The sequence below is a fragment of the Suillus subaureus genome, assembly GCF_016647635.1.
Source record: "Suillus subaureus strain MN1 chromosome Unknown BJ212scaffold_34, whole genome shotgun sequence".
Lineage (NCBI taxonomy): Eukaryota > Fungi > Basidiomycota > Agaricomycetes > Boletales > Suillaceae > Suillus > Suillus subaureus.
In genome coordinates this window covers 233,788-244,517 of record NW_024538590.1, presented here as the reverse complement: position 1 = coordinate 244,517, position 10,730 = coordinate 233,788, and the positions used below count along the sequence as shown (strand labels likewise).

General features: G+C 44.7%; 3 protein-coding genes across 3 annotated transcripts; all 3 read right to left on the bottom strand.

The window, feature by feature from the left end:
- Positions 1 to 1,751: 1,751 nt before the first annotated feature.
- On the bottom strand, positions 1,752 to 1,943 carry BJ212DRAFT_1279609 (uncharacterized protein; the record flags this gene model as incomplete). The annotated part of the gene is made up of 1 exon (XM_041331507.1): positions 1,752 to 1,943. A coding segment is annotated over one exon (192 nt), but the record flags the coding sequence as incomplete, so codon positions are not given.
- A 1,909-nt stretch (positions 1,944 to 3,852) lies between these two features.
- Positions 3,853 to 6,150, bottom strand: BJ212DRAFT_1302594 (uncharacterized protein; the record flags this gene model as incomplete). Its single annotated transcript, XM_041333288.1, has 8 exons — positions 3,853 to 4,182; positions 4,210 to 4,491; positions 4,546 to 5,030; positions 5,086 to 5,259; positions 5,325 to 5,440; positions 5,503 to 5,643; positions 5,683 to 5,999; positions 6,061 to 6,150. 8 exons carry the CDS (start codon positions 6,148 to 6,150, stop codon positions 3,853 to 3,855), a joined length of 1,935 nt encoding a protein of 644 aa, XP_041189194.1.
- Positions 6,151 to 8,175: 2,025 nt separating this feature from the next.
- BJ212DRAFT_1527999 (uncharacterized protein) lies at positions 8,176 to 10,333 on the bottom strand (the record flags this gene model as incomplete). The annotated part of the gene is made up of 10 exons (XM_041341752.1): positions 8,176 to 8,219; positions 8,486 to 8,718; positions 8,769 to 8,902; positions 9,103 to 9,352; positions 9,410 to 9,545; positions 9,589 to 9,616; positions 9,667 to 9,951; positions 10,000 to 10,010; positions 10,048 to 10,082; positions 10,182 to 10,333. The coding sequence occupies 10 exons, from the start codon at positions 10,331 to 10,333 to the stop codon at positions 8,176 to 8,178; spliced, it is 1,308 nt and encodes a 435-aa protein (XP_041189193.1).
- Between the last annotated feature and the right edge of the window lie 397 nt (positions 10,334 to 10,730).

Sequence of the window (10,730 nt, the reverse complement as noted above, 5' to 3'; positions counted from 1 at the left end):
CGAGGAATTTTCGACAATTTGAGGCGAGAAGCATGTCATCAACATAAATGAGGAGCCATATGACCTTATCTTCTTTCCACAATACATACAGACTATAATTGGCCTCACTTCGAACAAAATTGAAACCTTCTTTGCGCAAAAATTCATCAAGGGTCTTGTTCCATTGACGTCCGGATTGTTTCAGCCCATAGATAGCTTTGAGGAGCTTCCAAACCCAGTCTGGATATTCTGTGTCTTCAAAACCTGGTGGTTGCTTCATGTAGATATCTTCATCAAGATCACCATTAAGGAATGCAGTTTTCACGTCCATTTGGTCCAGTTCGAGGTCATATTTCGCCACCATGGAGAGTAAGGCACGTGTTGTGTCATATTTGGTGACTGGTGCGAAAGTCTCCGTGTAATCCAGTCCTTCTATCTGCAAGAATCCCTGTGCTACCAGGTGAGCTTTGTGATGACTAATTTGACCATCTTCATCATACTTGTAGGCATAGACCCAATGGGAGCCAACTGCTTTGCATCCAGGAGGGAGTGGTGTCAAGATGCTGGTTTCTTTCTCTTGAAGTGACGCTAACTCTTCTAGCATTGTACCCCCAATGCCCAGACTCTGGAGATGCACGGGCCTGAGTGAGGGTTTCTGGAGGTTGTTTTTGTCCATCAACAGTCACAGATGTACACATTGCAGAGTGTTCGTTGATGGTATCAGCCATGATAGGTTCCTCATCATGGCTAGTTTCCATTGGTGTGTATGTCCATCGTTGTTGCACCGGAACACTCTTCATCGGGATAGCAGCTGATTGCAGAACTGCAGGCTTTGCATCAACATGCTGGTGGGTTGATCGTCATGGCTCCAACGGTAAGACAATCTCTGAGTCCTGTATGTTGCCAGTCAATGGTGTGGGGGCAATGTTATCAGGTTGCAGAAATGGGAGTGGGGTATCTGGCAATATCTGAGCCACTGGGATCGGAACTGCTCCCACTGAAACTATGGATTCGGGTACTATTGAGGGAATGGTAGTTTCAATAATGACTTCAGGTGGCTTGTTGTGAGTTTGTGACTTGGGATTTGAGGCAGTAGCTGGGGCGTCAGATAGCTCTTGCACTTGGAAATGCTGATTATATAGGTTGATGAGTGGGGAAGTAACAGAGTTAGGGTCTCCGTAGAAGATTCTTTCATCAAAATGGACATTATGGGAGCACACAGTTTTCTGTGCGGCTGGGTCCCATAGCAAGTAACCAGTGTCTTTCACGTGGCCCAACAGGAAACAGCATTGTGACACATAGTCATATTTGTGACGTGTGCCATCAGGAACATGTACATAGGCAAGGCAGCCAAAAGGGTGTAGGTGCAAGACATCAGGTGGACAGCCAAAAAAGAGTTTGAAAGGCATTCTTTGATCTGTAGCTGATGATGGGAGTAGGTTTTTGATGTATGCTGAATTCAAAATAGCATGTCCCCAAAAAGAATGGGGAAAACCACTCTGATGGTGTGCACTCAATGCCTGAGTGACAATGGTCTGGTGTCCACGTTCAGCGACACTGTTTTGCTCTGCAGTATATGGCATTGTAAGTTCGTGGTTGATACCTTTGTTATGCAGGAAAACAGTAACAGCATTGGAAATATATTCACCACCGTTATCGCTATGAAAACGCTTCACCCGTTGACCTGATTGATTTTTGATCCAAGCCATGTATTGCTGTAGATGAGAATAGACATCCTTTTTGTGCTTAATAAGGAAGATTGTCATGTAGCAGGAAAAATCATCAGTGAATGTGACAAAATATGTCTCTCCAGACATGGTAGCAGTGTTAATGGGTCCCCAGATGTCAGAGTGAATGAGTTCTGCGATATGTGTGGCACGGTGACAAGTGTGAGACAGGAATGAGAGGCGCTTCTGTTTTCCCATGAGGCATGATAGACACTCAATGTGATCACCAACTTCCATAGGTTGGCATTGTCCATCATTGTCAAGGACGAGGCCATTAACCACTTTTTCAGCATTGCGTAAGGTGGAATAAGCTGTGTGGCCCATGCATGCATGCCAAACAGTTATTGACAGTGGTTTGGTTGAGACAGTCTTCACTGTGTAGGCAGTATGGTCATCGCTATACTTCACACGAAGGTAGTATAGTCCTGTGGTGCAGTCAACCTGTGCAATATTGGTGCCATCTATGTGGTGCATCCACCCTCCCTTAGCATCTGTTCTGAAAAAGATACCCTCTGTTGCGAGAGCTGAAACAGATATCAACGTGCATTGCAAATCAGGCACATGTATGAATGGTAGCTCAATAGTGTCCCATTCTTTACCATTGTAGATTGCTAGCTTCACAATTCCCCAACCAGGAGTGAAAACGACATCATTATTGGCAAGTTTCACCACAATGGGTGGATTATAGGCAGAGTAGCAGGTAAAATGAGAGCTGTTTGATTCCATATGTGCAGTTGCAGCAGAGTCTACATGAAAGGCGAAGGAACTAGTACTTGTATTAGAAAGACTTGCTTCATGTTGAGAGAGTTGAAGAAATGATGGGATGGGCTTAGGTTGTTCTGCAATACGGTTGGGCGAATCAGTGATTTGTGAAGGTAGTAAGGGGGGATGTGCTGACGTGTTTGGAGAGTCAGCCTTTGCTAGACAGGCACAGCAATTGTGCCAAATGTGGCCTGTGTGCTTGCAAGACCTGCACATTGAACGCCATGATAATTCCCATTTATCTCCCTTTGTGGCGTCAAAATCCTTTGGCTTTGTGCGTTCGGTAGGTTTACCTGTTTTCACTGTCCTAGCCACCATGGCTGTGTGGTGCATGTGTGGATTTGTGGAACCAAAACTTGCATAGTACTGCTCCGAATTCCTGATCTAGCTAATGATGCCTTCCAGTGTTAGCTTTCCAGCATTGGCATCAGCACTGTGGAGTATAAGCAGACCCTTCAGTCATTTTACATGTAGAACCCCTGCCCTGGATGTGCCAAAAGGTCATAGAATCATGGCTAGCCAGTCCTCGGCCAGTGCATGTAGAACAAGTGCTGGCTGGTGTACTATTTGATTATCACCTGAGTATCATTAGTTCATGTAGGATAGGTACTGGCCAGTGTATAGTATGCCAATGTCTTTCATGTAGGATTGGTGCTGGCTGAGGTATTATAAGCCAATCTCTTGTATGTAGTATCAGTGCCGGCCGATATATCATATGACATATACTAGCCACTGGCTGGTATATGTAGGATATATCTACTGCAGTCTGATTTCATTAGTAGACTGGCCAGCTTGTATGTACATGTGTAGGACCATGGCTGGCCAGTTTGTAGTCCTTAAGTGTACTAACCAGAGGATCAAGCTGGCTAGTATATGTAGTCATTAGTGAATCAGCCAGCCTGTATATACATATGTAGGAACATGGCTGGCCGGTTTGCTTATATTTCACTAGCAAACTGGCCAGCTTGCTTATATTTCATTAGCAAACCAGCCAGCTTGGCCTCACGTGTGTAAAACCATGGCTGGCCAGTTTGCTTATATTTCATTAGCAAACCAGCCAGCTTGGCCCCACATGTGTAAGACCATGGCTGGCCAGTTTGCTTATATTTCACTAGCAAACTGGCCAGCTTGGCTCTACATACATAGGAACATGGCTGGCCAGTTTGCTTATATTTCACTAGCAAACTGGCCAGCTTGGTTCTATGTACGTAGGACCATGGCTGGCCAGTGTAGAGCTTTTGAATTATCACTTTGCATTAGTATACTGGCCTTTTTTCATCTACATATGTAGGAGCTAATGGTTCAATTCTTGTCCAAGTCTTGACAAGTAGATATATTTATTGTACAAGATTGATCAGCAATGAAGACAAAGGAGTATATAAGATCAGTTCTGGTTTCTCTTGGAAGGTTGCCTTGTCCTGGCTGATCTGCAGACTTCAGGCTCAATCCTAGGCTTCTTAGACTTACTGGTCGAAGCTTGGGGCATTCTTCTCTTCCTCCCTTTCTGCTCCTGCTCCTGCTCCTTCTCCTGCTCCTCCTGCTCCTCCTGCTCCTCCTGCTCCTCCTGCTCCTGCTGCTTCTCCTTCTCTTTTGTGAGATCAACTTCCTCCTCAGTCACCTTGTTTCCAACTTCATCTTCATCCTCCATGTTGTTGTCCTCACCAAGTGCCTCTTTTGTCAGCTTCTCTATGTGCTCGACAACTGTGCACTTAACCTGTGAGACAACTCAATCAAGAGAAACCAAGAATTCTAGATTGAAAGCAGAATAAGGTAGGTAGAAAGGCATATTGGGGTCAGCCTCATCTTCCTCATACTCTATGACATGTTTAGACTCCCTATAGAGGAGCCCAATTCCTAGAATCACTGGCATGGCAGATGCTGCCCCTGAGATTGGACATGCTTGCAGCTTATCCAAGCTCGCCTTCAAAGTGTCATATGACACATGCATGTCCTCAGGAAGATAAGATCCTCCCCAAGACCAGTTAGCCCAGATAGGCAAATCTGGATTTTGCACTGAAGTTGGCTATTGGATGAACTATGAGCTATAAGATTAAGATGCACTGGAAGTTATACTGACCTTCTGCTTGGCCAAGATTGCCAGATCCCTAATGGCATCTATAAGCTCCAGGTAGTTGTCATTCTTGCTTAGAGATTCCAGGAATGTATATTGATCAGTGATTGAAACGTCGTCAGGGGTTGTGTCGGCTGGCTGGGTTCTATGTTCTGTGAGATCAGAGCTGTTCAAGGAAGGAAGCTGGTCTCTGTCTTCTTTGTCTGAGTCAAGTAAGCTTACTCTTTTTGCCTTAGACTTCTTCTTTCTTTCTTCATTTCTTACATTTGCACGAACATCACCATCCTTGGCTTTGACAAAAACAACTAGCTTCTTGTTTGCAGCTGAATTTTGTTCCCAATGGTTCCATAGACGATTTACCTCCTCAGTCTTCATATGAGAAGGGTCTTTGACCACAAATGCAGTGGGAACAGAACCATGTTCCAAATAATTGGACGAGGCAGCAGTCATCACACCCCAAGGCACAGGTCTAGAGCCCCCAGTGCAAATTTCTACAAACCAAAGCATCAATGAAATGCTAACAAATATGAAGACATAAGAACTTACTATATGAAGCATGAAATATACCCCTAATCAATTCATGTTGGCCCTTAAGGCCAAGACCATCACAACTAGGAAGTTTGGCATATCTGTCTTCATCTGGGATAATTTCGGGGATAGCAGCTTCATTGCCAGCATCCTCATTGTCTGAACCCTTGAGGTCCTGATCATCTGAAGGATCTATTAGTTTGAGTGAATAATTAGTGTTAGTGCATGCAAGATTCAAATTTTAATTAGCCACATACAAAACTTGGTCTTTGACCATTCTGCAAAGGATTCAAATCCAGTTGCAGTCCACTCCTTGATCCAATTGGAGCTGACAGAGAACCTCTTCTTGACATTTTGAGGGTCGGTTTCATGTCTGAGACATAGTGATTAGTTAGTCTAGTTAGCCTTGAGAATTAAGAAAGTTCAATCACTTACAGACTGACAGACAATGTCTGACTAGCTTTTTTCTTGTGACTAACGAACATCACCACTCGACAACCCATAGTATGCCGGATTTGCTCAGAAAAGTCTTCAAGTGTTTTCTTGAGGTTGTTCTTCCTATACCTTAAGGAAGATCTTAGACAAGATCAATAGTAAATTTTAAGTTAAACTTACATTGCTTGACTTTCTTCTGGTGCCCCCTCCCTATTCCATTTTGTCATGGCCAACTTGACCTCCTCCTGTTGTGAAGGTGACATATTGTCAAACCATTCCCTGGCATGGCCTGTCCGATACTTGATTGACTGTTGGACGCCTTTCCTTTGCTCAGCTTTGTCAAACTTATCTATTTCTTCCTTGAACAACCTCTGTGTGACATCCCATTTGGTAAGTGATTTCTTGTAGAAGGATGCTTCTCTTGGACGACTTGTGGCCTCTCTAACCTCGGCCTCTTCCTTGTAGGCAATGATTTGGGAACAGTATTGTTTTATTTCCTATATGTAGCATTCACCCATCAATCAAATGTATTTACATACACAATTAAAATTTTGTTACCTTTTTCAAAGAAGTAGGCAATTGGGGCACATCTTCATCTTCAAGTTCCTTTTGGGCTTCAAGTATAGCCTTACAAATTTTCTTCACCATGCGTTTGACAGCCTGTGGTGAATCTGCAGTCACAACATCTTTGTCATATCCCACAATCCGGACCCACGTTCCATCATATTCCCACGCCTTCTGAGCCTACATCCGGACCCCACATCATATCCAGCTCATTCCAAGATCCCCTTCTGCTGTGCTCCACACCTCAGCAGGATCGACTATGCTCCGGATTTACCCCTGAGCTCCGGACCATCGGATCCTCACTGCTAGCCTGATCTGTACAACCCTATCCTGTCCACCCTATGTGCACTTCATCCAGCAAGACATCCAGACTTCACCTTGTCTCAGATTCTGGAACTATATCCACCTTCTTGTATTCTGGTCCTGTATCCACCTTGTCTTCCAGATCCCCAGATCTCCAGACCTCCGGATATTAGCTCCAGACCTATTCCCACCCTCTGTCCGATATCCTGCACCTATCCCCATTTAGGCATTCTCTGCTTTCCGGCTTTCGGTTACCTCTTCTTCCGTCTTGCTTATTGATCCTTGTATGAGTCTTCATCTCCGAGTTCATTTACTTATGTTCTGTCTTACTTACTAATGTGTTTCCACATGCTCGTACATAGCCTTGCTCCTTTGCTTACTGATCCCCTCAGATATTGTTCAGTATATAACCCCTGTAGATACTCCTGTAGTTCCCTAGTTTGAATATCAACTTAGACTTGCCCAATCCTCTCTCGGACTTTGGTCCACCTAAGTCTGTCCTACCCATCAGGTCTAGGGATTGATTCCCTAGGCTGGAGCTCTGCCTTTCTGGCACTTACCCTCTTTCTGGACTTAGGTCCAATCCCTGTCCCTCCGACTCTACCTTAGGGTAGTCTACCCCTGCTTGTTTCTACATCGGATGAAGTCCGATGTAGCCCCTATTCCTTCTGGACCTCCGGACCTCCTGTCCCTTGTACCTCTGGGCATCCTGTCCTTCGGACATTCTGCCCTCCATACCTTCGGACGTTCTGCCCTCCATACCTTCGGACGTTCTGCCCTCCATACCTTCGGACGTTCTGTCCTCCTAACCCTCAGACATCCTATCCTCCTGTCCTTCATACCTCCAGACATCCTGTCCTTCTGTCCTCCGTCATCCTGCCCTCCTGTCCTCCTGTCCTCCAGACCTTCAGACCTCCTATCCTTCCATCCTGTTTCCTGTAGAAGTATTACCTTGCAGTGGGAACTCTCCTGAGCACTTCCTGTGTTCCTCCGGAACTGTCCCACGCTCCTCCGGATGTTTCCCGCGCTCCTCTGGAAGTCCTCTAGTGCTCTCCAGCAGAGTAGCCAGCCTCTGGAAGTCCTCCAGACTTTGTTGGACCATCATCAGACCTCATATGAAATGAAGGGCACATACTCAGGTAAGGGGCACAGTGTATGAGCTGAGGCCAAGCCCCTCTGAGTCAGTCTCTCTCTCCCTTGAGCAACATGGTTCTTAACAATCTTGATGATAATGATCAAGAATATATTTAAAGTGAGTTGTCCAGTCAGAAGACATTATAGTTCAGTCAAAAAAAAAGGCTGAAAATTTTGATAGAGCTGACATGTACTTGCAGTAGGAGGGCGGCTGGCTGACAAACTGATTTGACTCCCATATTTAGGTACAAAAATTAAGTTGCTAATCATATGACCATATTAAGATGATTTTCAACAATCAACAATCAGTTCACATGATTGTATTCAACGTGTTGATTTAATCATGTGATCGTGTTTGAACCACTTAATTTTTGAAGTCATCAAGAGCTAAGGCAAACAACTGATATTCAAGGCTGCAACTATATACTAGTTTCTAATGGTAGTTGAAACCTACTGGGGAGATAATGTTTCTAAAAAAAATGAAAATCTGTCAATCAAAGTAGTTAAAATCATGTGATCGTGTTTGAACCACTTAATTTTTGAAGTCTTCAAAGGCTAAGGCAAACAACTGATATTCAAGGTCATGAGAACAAGCATCGATTTGTAATCCAAAACATGTAAAAAAGCAAATCTAACATGGGTAAAAGTAGTAGTAAAAAAAAGCGATGAAATTCAATTGGCCTTCACACAAACTGCAATCCAGCAGAAAAGCAAATCTAACATGGGTAAAAGTAGTAGTAAAAAAAAAGTGATGAAATTCAATTGGCCTTCACACAAACTGCAATCCAGCAGGAACCACTCTTTCTGGCATGAGATAGGATGACTGAGTTCTCAGGGGGGCTGAAGAGATACCCTTTCCTGCACTTTGAGTTCATGCATTCAAAGGAGTAGGTCTTCTTGTGGTTGGCTGAACACCAAGAGTTAGCCCATCCACACTGAGGGCATTGGAGTGGAAGATGGTGGCCCCAAGGGCGTTCCTTACAATGGGTCCATGCGAATCTAGTGATGTCCAAGGCATGACCAGCATTAGTCATCAATAAGAACATGTCAGTGTGTCTGCCAAGTTTGTAGGACTGCATAAGCATGTCCAGAAAAACTTCGTGAATTGGCAGACACTCAGTCAGGACAAGTTCTGCAAATGATAGAAGAAGGGGAGCCACAAAGGTTGGCTGGAAATGGATGGCGTTGAAGCAGATGGTAGCTGTAATGTGATGACTGGGAGTATGTGTCAGCAGAAGTGCAGGATGATAGACTATGGTACTTACTGAAGGATGGCTGTTTGCAAGGACAAAAAGGACTCCTCATTGTTAACTAGAGCACCACAAGACAAAAACCATAGGTAAGAGTCTTTGGCAGCTCTGATGAGCAGTTGCCATGGCATGAGGATGATGCCCAAAAACTGTATGTAGAATGGTGAGCAAACAGCATGTCATAAAAGACACTACTCACACTGTCAACTCAGCCAGACACATACAATTTTTTCTTCATCTCATAGCCCAGGAATGGATCTCCAAGATCATTGTCAGTATGGTTGGAGATGGTGAACACGATGCAGGGCCAGTTACGCTGAGCCATGAGGCTATGGACCAATTTGCCCACCTTGACTTGGTACCAGTCACTCTTTGACTTGGAGCTGACGTCGAAGATGAGCTCGTGGAAAGCGATACCTCTGTGTGGAAAGTAGGGGGAGAGGAAGCAGTACATGAGATCAAAAGGTCTGCCAGAAGTTTCGAAGTCAATGAGCGTGAGGTGGATTAATACCACAGGTGTGGAAGAAATCTGCGATTGCAGAGATACTTCCAATGCACTGCAGATTGGGAGGAAGGTGGGCAAAACTGGCAAGTTGTTCCTGTAAAATCCCTACATAGCGTGTTAAGACACAACTACAGAAGAAGAAAGGACTTACAAAGTAGGCAGTGCATGTTTCTTCTGCATGAGGGTCTTGTGCTGCCAAGTGGCAAGATATGCATGTGAACGTGACATTGTCACAGTTGACAGTGTGAGCGTGAGTGATGGGAATGTTGACGCAGTGAGAGCACATCCTGTGGGGACAAAAATCACACAAGTACAAAAAATCGTGGTCACTTGAACCGTCCTGGCAGACGATACACCACTGTAAAACATGTGGATTAGTGATCAATAAGATATGGGGCAAGTACTCACCTCATTGTGACTTGACTGCACCTCACCAGCTACCATCCCATCATCCATCCCATCCATCTTGTCCACCTCATCTCCTCCAGTCTCCTCATCCAAAACCATCTCCTCCATTGCCAGATTGGAGTTGAGATCCATGTGGATTGAAGCATCGAAGCTGAGATCGATCAAAGAATCAACGCCAATCAAAGAGAAGTCGAGTAAGGGCGCAAAGTCGACAGTGATATGCTTGGCGGTGCCTCCAGTCAACTTCTTGCAGGTTTGCTTGGTGCACGTCATTGGATTTGTAAGCTGAAGAAAGAGGATAAGCATCACAAGCAAAGACACAGAAAGACTTACAATTGGATAAGCTGGATGAGCATCAAGCAAAGACAGAGAAAGACTTACACATATTTTCCACATGTAGTACAAATAAACACAAACTGGTTGGTAAGCCAAATAAAGACACACGGTTGAATTAATGTGCCAAGTGCCAAACAACCAAACAAGGACAAATGCACATGCGTCATATCAACACCAACTTCAATTCCCACAGTTCATTTTCTTCACCCATTACCCTCACCACTTCCACTCTCATCTCATTCTCAAGGGCGCCTTCTCTGGTGTACCCTTTAGGTCTTTGCAGACTGCAGCTGCAAGGATCTAAAGGCAATGCACTGGAGTCGCCTTTCATTAATGGTGAGTCCCTTTTCTCTATTCACACATTTACTAACTTTCTTTCTATGTTTATTTTCATCAAGGTGTATTGGCGGCGCCTATGGTAAGTACTATGTACATTTGTTCTTTGGTGCTGACTACCTTTGATTTCACTGCCTCTGTCTGTAGTGCTCCCTTGGGTCTTGGGGGTTCCTTTCTGGTGGTTGTGTGGCACTGCACCCCCTGCTTATATTGGGTCTGGGGGATTCATTACTGACTTTATCTTCTTTTCAGTGCATGTCTTGGTTTTCTGGCGGTTGTGTGGCACCGTGCCCCCTGCTTATATTGGGTCTGGGGGATTTATTACTGACTTTATCTCCTTTTCAGTGCATGTCTTGGTTTTCTGGTGGTTGTGTGGCACTGCGCCCCCTGCT